This window comes from Sapajus apella, unplaced genomic scaffold, assembly GCF_009761245.1.
Source record: "Sapajus apella isolate SASKATOON/1434 unplaced genomic scaffold, GSC_monkey_1.0 scaffold16, whole genome shotgun sequence".
NCBI lineage: Eukaryota > Metazoa > Chordata > Mammalia > Primates > Cebidae > Sapajus > Sapajus apella.
In genome coordinates, this window is record NW_022436956.1 from 14,014,447 (window position 1) to 14,031,312 (window position 16,866).

The window sequence follows — 16,866 nt, forward strand, 5'->3', positions numbered from 1 at the left end:
TAACGCTCAGGATTCTGATTTAGTTAGCCTGCAGAGGGCCCTGGGATATAAATTTTAAACACAAACCCAGGTGATTCTGTTGCAGGTCGTTTATCAGCCACAATGTTTCTCCAAGTTTAGACCACCATTAAAGCCACATCTTTAGAGAGTAAGTCCCTGGACTGTGCAGAACTGCTTTTACTGAACACTGGCCTGATACTATTAACCAGTACTGGGGGAATCTGTAAGAAAAAAATACTCCCTTTTAAACTCATAGCAAAAACTAGAATGAAGATGGAATTGATGAAATAATGTATGTAGAAGAGCAGATGGTCGAGTTCGGTACACATAGAATACTCGGTAAATGACGGCTTCTTATTGTTATAATACGCTGTCTTCTTTATGAGAGCACTTAAGAACTAGTTCTTTCTGTTTTTAGTATAGGGAATAATTATGCTATTCTTTGTAATACAGCAATTTGACAGTATGGCTCTTAGTTCAATTTATTTTGATACTTGGTTTAAGTGGCTGTCATAGCTAACAAAAGGTACCTCCCACGAATATGTAGATCCCAACAGAACAAGTGAAACACTGGTTGGGCTTAATGAATAATTATATCTTTTTTTTTTCCACCTCATTTATCAGTTATCCTAAGCAGTTTGTTTTTATCCTATAGACACTCAACTGAGTGGCTTTTGGGTTGTTTGTCTGAGTGCTTTGAATCAAATTAGTGGCCCATCCTTAGCACTTCATAGAATTTCATGGTATGCAAAAACACGTCTAATTTTTCTGTACTGTTTTATATTCTTCACCTTTTTCTTTCTCAGCTAGTTTTAAATAATGCCTTTTTGTTGTTATTTCTATATTCTTGTTATTGCCTTAAAGAGTTGTTGGAATATAGTGAGAGGATGGGAAGGAGCAGTGTGTGAGTAGGCACGTGGCTAAGATGGAAAACGAGTAGGGAGAAGGGATACAAGCTCTTGGTCAGCTCAAGGTCACATACACCCTAGTACAATAATCAGTTAGGGCCCAGGTATCTAATTCACATCATAGTCTTTCATCGACATTTCTCTGTCTTTCATGATATTTAACTACGAATTCTATATTGATGGGGTAAATACTGACCAATTAGTAAGATCTTTCATGGAGAATCGTGTTATTTGTTTATAAAATGGTCTCCACTGCCTTGTTAAAGGTTGTGGTGCATCTTTTTAGTGAATTGAGAGAACATTTCCGAGTGTTCACTCTGGAGAATGATAGGGGAGCAGTGCTTCCTTGACTTCTCTTAGTTGTTTGTGTGTGTCTGAACTTAGAAAATTTATTTTAATCTTTAAATTTTAGTTGGTTGAATTTTCATAGGACAAAGTAACTTATCAGTGCTCTTTTTGTTTTTTTTTTTTAGATGGAGTCTCACTGTCGCCCAGGCTGGAGTGCAGTGGCACAGTCTCAGCTAACTGCAACCTCTGCCTCCTGAGTTCAAGTGATTCTCCTGCCTCAGCCTTCTGCATAGCTGAGATTACAGGCACATGCCACCACACCTGGCTGATTTTTTATTTTTAGTAGAGATGGGGTTTCACCACGTTGGCCAGCCTGATCTCGAACTCCTGACCTCAGGTGATCTGCCCACCTAAGCCTCCCAAAGTGCTGGGATTATAGATGTGAACCACCATGCCCAGCCAATCTACCTAATAGAACTTTACGAAAATCACTATTTTGAAAAGAGATTCCTGTTTTTTCATGTAGTTGAGGACAAATTTTTGTCTTATATTTCTACCTGCTGATAACAGTTAGCAAAAAGATGCAAGTGCAATAATAATGGGTTTGAAATGAGTTTATATAATTGTTAATAAATGAAAGCTGCTCATTTCCTTTTCATTAATGCTTCAGTGTTTTAGCAGCTTCTAATTTCTCTTGCCTTTCTGGAAAGCCTTGCACGCTTGACGATTTTCCTTTTTAAACAACACTTCAGTATTCAGAAACATCAGCAAGCTTTTTGGAGACCATTCCCATAGGAGATTCCTGTAGGGAACCTTTTTCAGTAAGTGGCTTAGTGTTTTTAAGATGTTAATAGCTTTGCCAATTTGGTCTTTCCTCAGGTTGCAGTTCAAATTAATTGAAAACAACAACAAAACACTTACACACTTTGCATGAAAGCCAAATAGTATTAAGCAATGGTGGACAAGTAAAGTAGCCTTTGGACTAATTAATGGTATATCCTTTCACTGACACTGAAAAGTCATGGTTTACTACAAGAAAAGATTCATTCTCATACCTTTTAAGTGATTTTCAGCAAGTAAGGAGAAATAGTCAATGCTAGATTAGTTGGCATTCTTACAGACATAATTCTCTACTAGCCAATCGTCTGCACATCTACAGTACAGTGACAATTAATGAGATTGAGATAATGAAGGATTAAAAAAAAAAACCTACACTGTACACTTACTATACACAGAGCCCCATGTTAAGTGACTTAGATTTGTCATTTTACTTAATACTCTAAACAACCGTTAAAGGGATAAGTAATATTTCAATTTTAATTTATTTTATAGATTTCATAGGTTCTCAGAAAGGTTAAACAACTTGCCTGAGATCATCCTGTGCTCAAGGGAATTAGCTTAAAATACTCACTTCTATCAGCTTAAATAGAGTATAATAGAATAGTCTGCTTAAAATACTCACTTTTCTTGATCAGGCTCCCTCTTGAGTTTTCTTCAGCTTTTTCCGGCTATTTCTCAGTCTCCCTTGGTAATTTCTCCCTCTCTTCCTGGCCTCTAAATTTTGATCCCATCGATTCTCAGGCCTCTAGAGATTGAGGCCTCTTCTAGTCTCATGCTCTAAACTCTGCCCTAAGTTTAAAATACCATTTAAATGCATATGATCTCTACATATGGCTATCACCATCCCAGACAAGTCTGATGAGCTCCTGTCATGGATCTTACTGCCTGCTTGACACCTCTCCTTGGATCTCTTGCAGACATCTCATGCTCAACAGGTACAGAAATCAACACTTGATTTTCTCCTCGAAACTATTTCTCACCACATTTGTATCGTCTTCATAAATGACGTCATCATCCATCCAGTTGCACCAATCAAAAACATCTTTGATTCCTATCTTTCCCCTCTCTCCAAATCCAAGACATAACTTATTCCCATAGCTTCTGCTTCCAAAATGCAGCTCAATACCATCCATTTCTCCCGTATCCCAGGTCCCTGAGCTTTTGCCAGTACTCTAGCCCCGGACTAACATAGTAGTCATTTGTTCTTCCTGCATCCTGTCTTTCTCCCTCCAAATCCATTCTCCATATAGTATTGGGAATTATTTTTAAATGTAAATTGAATGATGTCACTCTCCTGCTTACAATCTTCTAGTAGCTTACTACTAGACTGCGGTGCACTGTGATCATGCCACTGTACTCCAGCCTGGGTGAGAGAGGGAGACACTCTGTCTCAAAAAAAAAAAAAAAACAAAAAAAAAACCTTTTTAAAAGGAATATTATTGTCCCAGAAATAAAATTCAGCCTCGCTCTTATGGCTGACAAGGTCCCTGCACTCCTCGGCAGACCTAGCTCCTGTCAGCCTAGAACATTCCACATACACTGGCTGCTTCTCATCCCTGCAAACATGCCACGTTCAAGACTCCAGGCCTTGTCCTTGTTCTGGCTTCTGTCTGAAATGCCTCCCCTGGTGCCACCCCCACCCCCAACATCACCCTTGCTGGTTTCTTTTTCTCCCTCAAATCTTAGCTAAGTAGTACCGTCTCAGAAGGCCTGCTTAAAATTGGCATGAGTTCTCCATCCCCATTTTTGACCCTAATATCTGATTTGTATTTTTCACAGGAAAAATACAAATTTTCTCCTTTAGAAATTACATCTTTATTAGTATCTTTACTTGTTTATTAATGCTCTGCCCCCTCTAAACCACAAAATCTATGAGGGCAGGGACGACATCTGGTTGATTTACCACTGTAGACCTAATACCTGGTACTAAGTAGGCAATCAATAAATATCTGATGAATGAATGAATCAAGTACATCCAACGATTAAGTGGTGAAACCAGGATCCAAACCCAGATCTGTCAGACTCCAGAATGTGTATTGTGTACTATTATGCTATGAGTAAAAGTAACTCATGTTTGATCAAATTTTAGTATGAAATAATTTAAAAATAGCGAATTCCTTTTAAAAAGGGTTTTTTTTTTTTTGAGACAGAGTGTCTCCCTCTCTCACCCAGGCTGGAGTACAGTGGCATGATCACAGTGCACCGCAGTCTCAACTCCCTCAGGCTCAAGTGATCCTCCCACCTCAGCCCTGCAAGTAGCTGTGACTACAGAAATGGAGCACCACACTCAGCTAATTTTTTTAAAAAATTTTATTCTTTAGAGACAGGAGTCTCCCTGTCTTGCTCAGGCTGGTCTTGAACTCCTGGCCTCAAGCGATCCTCCCACCTTGGCCTCCCAAAGTATTAGGAATACAGGTGTAAGCCACCATGACCAGCCTCTTTTGGAGTTTGATAATCCTTATAATAAGCCCCTGTTGGCAATAGTGTACTTGATGGAGCTTTGTCCTCCAAATTGACAGTGATGCTGCATAACATAAATTTCACTACATTTCACATTTTGTTTACTAAGATGCCCAGACAAGGTCCCCCGCAATGATTCTTTCAACTCTATCAAAAATTCTGTGAAATCAAATAAAATGGCCTTGTGCAAGTTTCTTAACCTCTTTGAATCACTGTTTCTTCATCTATGAAATCAGGAAATAACTATTTTCTAGGGTCACTGAAGGGAACTCAAGGATATAATAGATGCTAAGCCCTCATCACTGGGCTTAGTGTATGAACAATAATGGGCAAATGAACAATAACGAGTTCTTTTAAAAGAAAAGCTTTAATTCTTTAGTTGACTGAAAGACTCTAATCTTTAAGGTCAACTAACCAGATTTGGGTTTATTTTTTAAAACTGTTTCTAAATCTTGACATAGCACAGAGGAGCCAGATTGACATGTGAAGTCATCAACGCTGGTGAAACAGCAGGGGAGTAGGCAGGAGCGCTGCCTCAGAAAGGGCCCCTAGGAATCCACACGCAGGCTCTAAATCTAGATGAATTGGGCTCAGAATTTCCACTGAGTTTACACTTTACGACTGTAGCAAACAACAGCTAGAATCCCAGGTTGAAGCTGATGTCATTCTTGGAATTTGTGTTTGGCTCATGAATTAACATTTCCCACTAAGGTAAACTTTTTTTTTTTTTTTTTTTTTTTTTTTTTTTACAAGAGGAATATAGCAGCACATTCATTCTTTTCTAAATTGCTTTTAAAGAGAAATTTGATTCAGCTTATCGATTCTGCCCAAACAACAACATAAAGGTAAAAACACTGATTTTTAGTCATGAGAATTTCTTTCTTTCTTTCTTTTACCCTAGAGGACTTTGTTATCCAGCATTTGCCAAGTGCTCTATTTCATGTGGTTTAATGAAAGTCTTGGGTCCCATTTTTCTTTGAGATCAGTTTGAGAGGTCCATATTTCTTTCATTTAAAAAGTCAGAACTCCTTTTCTGAATCTCAGGTTTTGAGTATTATCTTGACAAAAGGAGACAAGCTGGCAGAGGAAGCCACAGAAGGCCTTTGAGAATCTGAAAGCCTAATAAATGGAGATGAATGGATTTTGAATAACAGATTCCTAGTACCATCTAACTTTGGGAAAATAAAATAGAACTTTTGCTAAATATTTATGTGTTTTTGGAGAATAAAGTTTTAGAGCTAAATGCTAAAAATTTTAAGATTGATCGGGTTGAGGTTCTTTTTCTGCAACTTACCCTGAAGCTTTAATTTACACACACATACATATACACACAAAAATGCAAAAATAAAATGAGACCTTAACTGTCCTTAATAACTGGGCCTTTAGCTAAAGGAATGGCCAAGGAAATTGTTTCACAACATCCTAGGGGAAAATTACTGGTGTTTCTTAGTATCCTGTTGTTACAGTTTGAGTCTGTTTCCCCGCCCAAATCTCATGTGAAATTATAATCCCCAATGTTGGAGGAGGGACCTGGTGGGAGGGGATTGGATCATGGGGCCAGATTTCCCCCTTGTTGTTTTCATGATAGTAAGTTCTCACAAGATCTAGTTGTTTAAAAGTGTGTAGCAGCTCCTCCCCCACTCTGCTCTGACCATGTGAAGACATGCCTGCTTTACCTTCCACCACAATTGTAAGTTTCCTGAGGCCTCCCCAACCATGCTTCCTGTACAGCCTGCTAAACTGTGAGCTAATTAAGCACCTTCTCTTTATAAATTACCCTGTCTTGGGTAGTTCTTTATAGCAGTGCAAGAATGAACTAATACATCAGTGGATTTGCTGTAATGTTTATTTACTAATTTTTCAAGGAAATCAGTTTAGTTTCTTCTCCATTTATGAAATCGTGTGTTTATTTAAAGGCAATGGCATCAAAGCACTTGGTTGCTTGCCTTAAGTTGGTTTAGTGTCTACAAGGAATTATTTTGTTAAATTCAAACTTTTTTCCCCAGGGCAATTCTGTCTTTAGATTTTATTTGTTGCTTCTTGGTTCCAGTATATTTTTAGTCACTGAATCTGAGAGATTCATTGTTTTCTTTCTCATAGTATTTTCCAAATATCTCAGAATTAAGATTATTTTCTCTATCTTTGATAAAATCTGTTAGGGTTTTAGTAAAGTGAATTTTCTCCTTCTGTTTTTTGGGTTTTTTTTTACATTTTTTGGAAGGAGACTATACCTTCAGGGGCATCTGGCCCACCTGGGTAACTCAGGGTTCCATGAGACGTTGAGGCCAATGCAGCAGCCAACCACAGCCCTGCCCTGGCCCTCCTCAGTCCCTCTACCATCCTCAGCTGCGCATTGTAACATATATGCACAAAATGTTCTTATCCTACCTTCACAAAACTGAAAGGTTCTGTCACTCTCATTTTTCCAATCTTTGTAGATTTACATTCTTCTGATGAGAAGGAAAAACTCAGAATAGGGTTGGAATAAATAATGTGAGAATTGTTTTACAAATAAAACGGACTTTGCCAGTGATCAGTGACTCAAGTTCATGTTTTAAGGTGGCATGTGAAGAACCACCTCTAACAGCAGACCCAAAGATGAGCAATTTTGTTGTTTTTGTTGCTGCTTCTATAACAAGAGAGCATCTCAGTATGATACTTTCTGGTAGAAGACTTAGAAATATAATCATATTTACAAATTTTATTTGTAAAATTTGTCAAATCACCACACATTAAAGTTCTATAGTTGTATCTTTCCAACACAGTATGCAAAACCTTAAGGCAGAGGATACAGAAATCGTTTTTGTAGTGAGGTTTCTTGGTTTGCATGAGTTAGGGGGTGCCTGTTTGGGGATCTACCAGGAAAGTTGACTTTTGCTGAATTTGTGTTTCTAGAGTATAATGCCTGGGAATACAACAAGGTCATTGTGGGTTGTAACTTTCTTGAAACTATTCTTCAGAATAAGAAGTATTTAAACTTGTATGATGGAGACATGTTTTCCTGTGATTTAAGCAGCCTATGTTTTCAGGAAAATTTGTCTAAATAACATACAAATGTCAACTTAGTTTTGGGGTTCAACATAAAGTTAACTAATGAAAGTAATTGTGGATCAACAGGACCAGGTTGAGATTAGAACAAGCTAACAACAGGAGACACGAAAAAAATCCATAGGAGCCAAGTATCTCTAGACTCACTACACTTCTGCTAATCTTAAATTAATATTCAGAATACTTCCACTCTTCTTCTCTCTTGGAGGTTCAAAGTAACTATTTCAAATATGGGACTTTTATAAAGGTAAAAATTGAGTTATGTGCTATCCACAGCACTTTTTCTCATTTTATGCTTTGAATATTCTGATATGACACCTAGATGCTTCCACATTATATGTTAAGTCATTTTCCCCTTGTCGAATTAGTTTGCCAAATTGCTTTCTGATTGTGACTTTTCAGGAGAGCAGACTTTGTCCTCTGCACTGCTGCAGCTATTCCTTTACAGCATTTTGCAGTCATCAATGTCAAGACTCATGGCAAGTGTGAATAAGTACGCACTTGTAACTCCCTCATTTGAATGACCCACATAGTTATATAAAACACATTGAAGGACCAGGATGGCCTGTTGAATAAGAATGTTTGTGGCAGATAAGAGGGAAATACTAGGAATCTTGTTTTTTCTCCCTTTGGTTAACCTATAATTAACTCAGTAGCAAATTTCTATGTGAATGCAGTGTTTAAATTTAAACAATTCCACTAATTCTAGGTCGATCCAATGGAAAGGTTTTCAAGCTTTAAGGTAATTAAATGTTATCTTTCTCAGTAAAATAATATATTTTTGCCCAACTGAAATAGGGCAATATCAGTGGATTTTTGCACCCTAAGTATTCCACAAAGAAATTCAAAAGTTAGGAGAAGAAAGTAAAGAATTCTGTTTCTAAGTTTGTTCTTAAAAGGCGGAAAAGACCACTATCATTCTAATATGTCTCATTAGAAGTTAAATATTAGTAAATAAACCTACACATACAAGCGTATATATATGAGTGGGTTTCTGTTCCTCTTTATTTAGAGCTTTTGGATATATATAACTTCATCTCAATATGTTTCCTCTAATTTCTCTGTCAGAATGCAGCATGATTTAGGATTGAACAATATTAAATACAGTGGCAAAGCATTAGCTATGAAAGATGCTACATTTGTGTAAGCAATAGTTATTTCACCCAGTGAGAGACTATCTTAATTTCAAAGCTATTTCACTACCAGTAGCTTATGCTACTGAACAAAACAACAGCTAACCTAGAGGCTAGATGCAAACAGAAACGCACAATGAAATGTACAGTGAACATTCTTCCTCCATTTGTTTCCTTAGCAAATAGAATTTGATTGCTGAGTTCTCCATGGAATGATGAGTCTTTTGTATTTTATTTCTATCTATAGGCAGAGAGATCTGTCCCTCTGCCATGGAGATGTTGTCTTATATGAGAGTCGAATTTCAGCAAATATAATTAAACCATCACAAACAGAGCCTTCCATTAGTCAGAACAGAGTTATTGCTATTGTACTGTGGATGCATATGAAAGTACTTTACATTCTGCCGGGGGAAAAAAAAGACCACTAAATATTGCATGGGTTTTTCTTGATCAGATTGTTTATTTCTCAACGTTTTAAGGAGATACTTAATTTTTCTTGACAGCTATTTTTGTCAACACATTAGAGAAACAGATATTAAGGGCAAAATTTGCAATGGGATGCCAAGTGCTGGTATTTCCTGGAGTGATGCATACTGTGTGCATAAAAATAAATTCCATACTGTCCCCCAGAAAATGTCCTTGGCATTTGATGTGCTTTCTAAAGCTATATTCTCTTACTATTTTGCATCTAAGGTTGTAGGGGGGCAGTGGGGCGGGGGACGGGAATCGTAATTTGATTGGTGTGGTTCAATACACATTTGAGTTTCTTGCAAAAATAAAAAGCAGACACTAGAGGGTGCTGTTTGATTTCCTTTTTCACTGGGCTGTGCTGCAGATGTCAGCGCATGGGGCACTGCAAAATACCATCATGGTCTTCTAAACAGACCCCAATTGCAATGAAATACAAGCTGTAGATATCCCCTGAGTTTTAGGAGAGAGAGGCTAGGAGGTTCAAAACAGAAGGGATGCTAAATTTATTCAGAATTAGTAAAGAAGTAATTCTTTATTATCCTGGCCCTGCATTATTGCCATCATTTGCTAATTACTTAATTCCTTTGGTTGAAAGAAATTTTATTAGATTTCAAGCTCCCACTAAATGTCAAATGGTTCTAAAAATAGCTAGAATATTAGACAATGTTGAACGATTAGTAGTCTCAAGTTTTGCCATTAGAATTTTGAGTAGAGTACATACCTACTACTGGTTAAAAAGCTAATTACAGAATTCCCAGTGGTCACAAATGCCAGACCCCAAGATATGTTGTTTCTTTTGATACCAAACAGATACCAAGTCAACAAGATTCCCAATAACTTCCTTTTTAACCTTTACTGAATATGCACTTTCCCACCCCTCCACCCCGCAAGCAAATCTTTTAGAACAGCAGGAAAAGGCAATGTTCTGAAGCTACCTTAACATATACTCTCATACAGCTTACATTTGTCTGGTGTCACTTTGTGATGTAAGAACATTTGAAAAGAAGCTTCATGTTCTTATGTTACAGAGAGGAAAAGTAAGGTATTGAGGCATGTAATAATTTGTGTTTCAAGCAGAGAATCAGTAGAAGAACCAGGATCATCTCCCAGTTCTTTTGCCTTCCAGGAAATCAACTAAAGGGCCTGTTTGTTTTCAATTATGTAGAAGTATTTCCCTTTCATGCAGATAGAAGTGGTTGACTCAAAGGCAATGTGAGCACTATCACCACTGATTTCCAGTTCTTCTGCCTGCCAGGCACACAGGAAGTTTGCGCTTCCTCATCTCTAAAAGTCAGTTGCAGCCATCTGGCTTGCATTGGCCAGTGAAGTGGAGAAACACGGAAGAGCTAGGATGGGATTCTCCATGCTGTCTTCCCTTGATGGGTGAATCTTGAAGCCACATGTTGAGTTGACAATACTGAAGGATAATAAAGCCTCCAGCAACTTCCATTCCAGGACGACAAGGAAAGCAGGGGCAACGTACATGAGCAAGAAAGAAACCTTTGTTAAATCACTGAGGTTCTAGGATTTTCTCTTTTTGTTGAGACAAAATCTCATTCTGTTGCCCAGGCTGGAGTGCAGTGCCACAATCATGGCTCACTGCAGCTTCAACCTCCCAGGCTCAAGCAGTCCTCCCAACTGAGCCTCCCAAGTAGCTGAGACTACAGGCATGCACCACCACCCCTAATTTTTGTACTTTTTGTAGCGATGGGATTTTGCTATGTTGCTTAGACTGGTCTCAATCTCCTGGGCTCAAGCGATCTGTCCACCTGGGTCTCCCAAAGTGCTGGAATTACAGGTATGAGCCCTCATACCCGGCCTGGGGTTTTCTGATGTTGCATTATCATCTGGTTTATCCTGATGATAGACATGTGAAAGATACCAACCAAGTGAGAAAACCAAAGGCCAAGAATGAAAGTATGGCAAGAATGGTTTCAATTAAAAAGCTTAAAAAAAAAAAACTGGAGTTTTTAATCGAAGAATTTCTAATGGCTTTAATATGAGAATCAATAAAGAAGTGTTATCAAGTAGGTGACATATCATTTCCTCCTTGCATGTTTTTAGTTAAAATTCATCTAAAGAGGCAGGCATGGTGGCTCACACCCATAACCCAGCACTTTGGGAGGTCAAGATGGGTAGATTTCTTGAGCCCAGGAGTTCAAGACCAGCCTGGGCAACATTGCAAAACCTCATCTCTATTAAAAATATAAAAAAATTAGCCAGGCATGGTGGTGTGTGCCTAGAGTCCCAGCTACTCAGTAAGCTGAAGTGGTAGGATCACTTGAGCCCAAGAAGTCGGGGCTGCAATGAGCTAAGATCATGCCAATGTACTCCAGCCTCAGCAACAGGAGTGAGACCCTGTCTCAAAAAAAAAAAAAAAAATTCATCTAAGGATCTCAGGTAAGACCATAAATGAGATATTATTGTAGTCAACTCAATCTGTTTTATTTCAAAAGCCTAAACCTTTAATGGTGTGAATTGAAATGGTGCATGAGCTCATCCGAATCCTGAGATCTTGAAGTGTGGGACAGTCTGGAATCCAGGTTTTCATGCAAACAAAGAATACACGCCTAACAGTCATTTCTATCTTCGTGACGAAGAAGTATTATGTCTCAGCTAGAGTAGACGGCTTGATTCCTTAATCCATCTCAATGCATTTTCCCAGAAGATCTTAAGATGTTCAAGCAAAAGCAGACACATATTTTTCTCCATCAATACCCGTGGTCCTCTTAGCTGCATAGTATGTGTGACTGCTGAGATAAGCTAGAATGTGTTGACTGTCCCAGGGGGCTGGAAGAACAAAACAGCTTAGTGCACACTCAGCCTACACCCCACCCCTTCAGCTTGGTGACACTGTGATGCCAGTACTTTGACATAGGAGACAATGGCCATTTCACCCACACTCACATTCAAGAACACTAAGCATTTATGCTCAGCTTTTCAGCATTCTCAGAAAAATACAAAAATGCTATCCGTTTAAATCCAAGACAATTTCAAAATAAACCTGAAGCAGGTTTTGCTTTGTTTTTGCCCTTAAAAAGCAGCGCACTCCAGGGATATATTTAGCAGACCCTCCATTTTGTAGTTAATTATAGCAGATACGTGTTTGTGTACCACTTACAAAAGAGGATGCTCCCTGCTTCTCTTCTACACAGCACCTTAATGCTCTGCTAATGCTCTGTAAGTACACATGAACAGCAGTATGACAGTGCATTAACGTTCTGGCCAACAGTGCCCTCCTGCTCCAATTGCTGCTACTTCTTTTAAAAAAAAATTCATGGCATGCTATTTAGTGTACAAAGTGTAACATCAGTGAGAATGATTCCAGCCACCAAGTAATGAGAATACTTGAACACAAAGTTTATTTAAGGATTAAAACACATTAAGAATTATTTGGTTGATTTGTAAAAAGAGAAGGGATTGGGTTTGAGGGTGTAGGAGAGTGGGTGGGGTTCCCCAGGTCAACAGTATGCCCAGTGGCCAAAGCTGCCATGGCAAGGTTGAAGGACACAGTGCAGGGAGCAGCGCCTCATAGACAGAACACGTACGTATCATAGATCAGACACTTCCAAACGCCAGCAAGATTCTTAGAGGGAGTCAAACCTTCCAGTCATCACTTCAAAATCGTTCCAACAGGCCCTCTCTCTATAAAAAAAACCTGTGATCCAGAAATAGCACTGGCTTGACAGATTTCTCTGGTCAGATTTCCAGTCCGATTTCTCTAACCAGAATTTTTTTCTTTACTGGTTTTTCATGTGAACCAAAGTTTCTAGTGACAACTGTTTGGAAATTTTACACAAGAGATATACTTTCCACAACTGGCTTGTAGAAGCCCTGTTTCCTGCTCTGAAAGAGGAGGTTGGATGGTCGCTGGTTTCTGGACCTTGGACTGCAGGAGGCAGGTGGCATCATTTTGAAATGCTGGACATTTTCAAATAGGTTTTGACTTAAGGACACACGCTTTTTATCCTACAGGGAGTTGAAGTAAGTAAATTACAGTACTTTATATAGAAACCTTGAGTTAATTATGAGGTTGTGCCTGATTTATAGACAAAATGCCATAATGAAATCTGGATCATGATGAGAAGAAGTGTCCAGACTTGAAGTCTGATTGAAGAACTAGAGGCTGTAAACAGAGAGAAATGCAGTAAGTCCCACAGGAAAGAAGAATACCTGTTTGGTAGGGATCAGATGTCTTTGCAGCACTCAGCTAAAGAAAGGAAATTTCATCGCCAAGAAGCCATTTTATCCAAGTGGCACTACGGCAGCAAAGCGGCGGAACTGAGCCACTCTTCCTGACAACCTCATAAGAGGTCAAGGAAACCACGTGCTAAGGCTTGTTTGCTGGAGGAAGCATCCCAATCCCAACCCTAGCCCAAGTAGACTTGGCAGCCAGATATAGGCCAATATATGGTCCTTAAATGGTTGGATAACTTGTTTTTTTTTTTAATCGCCTTCATATTTTAAATGAAAGGGCAAGGGTGTTTTTTTTTGTTTTGTTTTCATGGTCCTAGAATTCCTCGGGCATGTTCCCCAGCTTTTCTTCTTAATTTCTGGAGTTTTCAAGGGAGACTTGCTGATCGAGTGGGCTTCAAATCTGAATTTCTCCTTCTGGGGGAAAAGACCCTCCCGTGTCCCCTAGCTGCCTGCCCCATGGTAGAAGAGTGTCTACCTCTGCAGCTCTTGCCATCCTCCTGCAGGGATCCTGTTACACAGCTGCAGAGAGGCCCGTCCACGCGGCTCGTGCAAATCTGCTCACACCCTCCATTGTCCTCACACCAGTCCAGCCCTACAAAAGAGCAGTTAGGCAAATTACAGACAGTTCAACCCTTCCACTGGTATGGAAAGGCAAGGCTTTAAAAAGAGAAGTGGACAAAGAAAAGCTCAATGCCATTGTTGAGTATTTGTAAGTCAATGAAAAGATTTCCTTAAGGAAACGGGCGATCTTCTCAAACCCGGTGTCCCCAACACCAGCCTCCTCATCCACTGGACCCATATCAGAGGTGAAACCCATCCCTTCAAATCCCATTGTTTAGTAATTTAGGGTGTATTTTAGAGAACATACGTACTTTTTCTTCTAATAGGTCCCACTGAAATGATCTGTTCTTTGGGTTCTTTTAAATAATCTGTGGCAATCCTGGAATTTTGTGGGCAAGTCTGCAAGACAGAACACCAGGAGGAAAATTTCACACGATTAAGCTGATAACTTATTCTTCACCATGTTTTCACCTCTAAAACAGGCAGTGGCTCTGGCCTCAAGCATTATTGCTGCTCAGATTAATTAGAACCAATGCATTCTTGATCATTGAATCCACTGGGACTCTGGGCTATATGTTGAACAGAATTAAATATACTCTTCACACTGGAATTAGTAGTTTTTCCTTTTCAAAAATCTCTCCTTCATTTCTGATTGATCCACACTGGAATTAGATTCAAAGAGGCTCCCTGCCCAGGAATAGGATTGCTGTATCTCATCAGACACTAATGTATGCAGTATCATTTGTGAGTTGCTCTGACCATAATTCACATCTTGATTCTGCAAACACGGTGTAAGCATAAGCTGCAATGTTAAAGGCTAGGGGCCAGGTATTGGTGCAATCACATCTTAAGGACACAGCCCATACGTGGTGGGGGTGGAAGCCTGGCATGGAGGAGATGACTGGTTTGCTCCCTCATCCCTCACCCCCTCTAGAGCCCTGATGTAGATCAGGTGAGCACAGGACACCTGAATAAATTGCATCCTGAGCTCAGGAATTTGGTCCTGTAGTGGAGTGGAACTTGGCCCACTGGTCATCAGAATCAGGCTGTCTGGCTCCTTGAGACTCTAGTACAGTGGTTCTCAACCAGGCAAGCTGGCAACATCTAGAGACATTTTGGGTTTTGCAACTGGGGGAAGGTGTGATTGGTATTTGTGGGTAGGGGTGAGGGATGGTGCCAACATCCTACAGTGCACAGAACAGTCCTCCACAACAAAGAATTATTTAGTCCAGTATGCCAATAGTGCTGAGCTTTGAGAAACAAAGTCTAGTGTTAAGCCAATGACTGGTTGATATTTCAGAGACAGAAGAGTAAATAATATTATTTCCCCGTGTTCTCTCACATTGTCCCGTCAAAGATGACTGTCCACCCCAAGCATCTCTGCATGATTCCAGCCCGGCCACCTGGCATTCATAATCCTCATGTTGGGAAACTGAGACAGCGAGAAATAAGGCTAAGCACGTTGTTTTTCACACTTTCACTTACGATTTTACAGGAGTACTTTTCTGAGTCACAGAGCGACACTGCACAGTGAAGGTGAACTTCATCGTAATCCCCTATGAATTTAAAGACGGTGACGTGAAAGCGACAGGTCAGGGAGACCCCGTTCTCCTCGATGCCAATGGTGTTATCTTTGATGTTCTGACACCTATTCAGAAAAAGTAATGGAATCTTTGCTTCACATGTTTTCCTCTTACACTTTAATCCTCATCTTCATTTCAAAATTTCACATTTCACATAAAACCGTCATAAATGGCAGAAATGCCTTTACATTTGAAAGTGACCTCTAGACTGCATGGGTTTGTCACTTATTGTCACTCCTTCATATTTTCATAGTTTGTTTTGAAACATCAAATACCACCTCGAATTAGTATCCTAACTGCAACTAAAAACAAAACGACGGCAGGGACTACACTCAATTTCCCCAAGCTTCAGTTTCTCATTCTGCCCACTCATAATGCGGTGTTTTACCGATATCAATTTAATAAACACAAGATTCATTGTTACTTTTTCTGTACTTTCTTCAGTTAATTATCAATGTTGGCAGGGGCCCCTGACCCAAACCCTGTTGGGAATCGTTCCCTCATGTCAAAATAGGTAGAGGCTGGAGGGGAAAGAAGACCCGTCGGGGTGAGCTGCAGAGTTGCTTTCATGTAGCTGCCTGCCACTTTTCTCAGCCCCTTCTTTCTTGTGGTATTGAGTCAAGAGACAATGTCAGCCAAGACATCTCTCAGGCCGAGATATCTTGCTTCAACTATGTATAGTTCTCCAAATGTATCAGAGGGTCCTACGTCCTATGTCTTTTTATTCAATGTTTCCCCCACCTGGAAGATCTTCCTGCTCTTTGTACAATGCATCACTCCTGCTCTTTCTCCAACACTAGTTCTATGGCACCTTCTCCTTTATAAATGTCCCCTAGTCATGCCTGGACCAGGCACAAGCAAATGGCCTTTCCTGGATTTGCCAACAGCCCTCTGTTGAGCTCCTTGAGTCCAGGAACCAAGACATGAGGAAGTAGCTTCCCACCCAACCACAGTTCAATTTGAAGACCTTTATTCAGACAGACCCTAGGGTAAGCTGAGATTTATGAACATGCTCCCTGGCTCACTTTCCCTCTCTGGGTCAAGTCTATTAGATACCATTTTAAAAATGCTAAGTGCTACCACATCCTTCAAAGGAGACACAATCCCTGTAATCTGGTTTTGCATTTGTAGAGTGTCTCAGATCTTAACCCTTTTACGTTGGGAAAGGAATACGGTAAGAGGAGGAAGAAACATGGACAAGAGGAGAAATGTGATTGTCATCCACTCATCTAGGCCTGTAGGACACCAAGTGGTCACCATGTCCCTCCCTCTGCCTCTAAGGAGGATAAACACCAACTCAGAAATACAAATGCCTTAGTGAGGTCTTTGCTGAAAATTCCACAATACACCTCAGCAACTCATGCCACTCACCACACC

At 39.7% G+C, this 16,866-nt stretch overlaps 1 protein-coding gene across 1 annotated transcript in view; it reads right to left on the minus strand.

Annotated features, from left to right (window-relative positions):
* Window positions 1–12,484: 12,484 nt before the first annotated feature.
* The window catches only part of TECTA (tectorin alpha), a 78,432-nt gene continuing 74,050 nt past the window's right edge, over window positions 12,485–16,866 (minus strand). Inside the window, exons 20-23 of the mRNA XM_032285166.1 lie at window positions 15,392–15,554; window positions 14,218–14,305; window positions 13,821–13,937; window positions 12,485–13,274 (exon numbers count right to left, since the gene is read on the minus strand). Of these exons, the coding sequence (XP_032141057.1) occupies window positions 13,174–13,274; window positions 13,821–13,937; window positions 14,218–14,305; window positions 15,392–15,554 (469 nt within the window). The 3' untranslated portion in view covers window positions 12,485–13,173. The remainder of the gene's footprint in view (window positions 13,275–13,820; window positions 13,938–14,217; window positions 14,306–15,391; window positions 15,555–16,866) is intronic.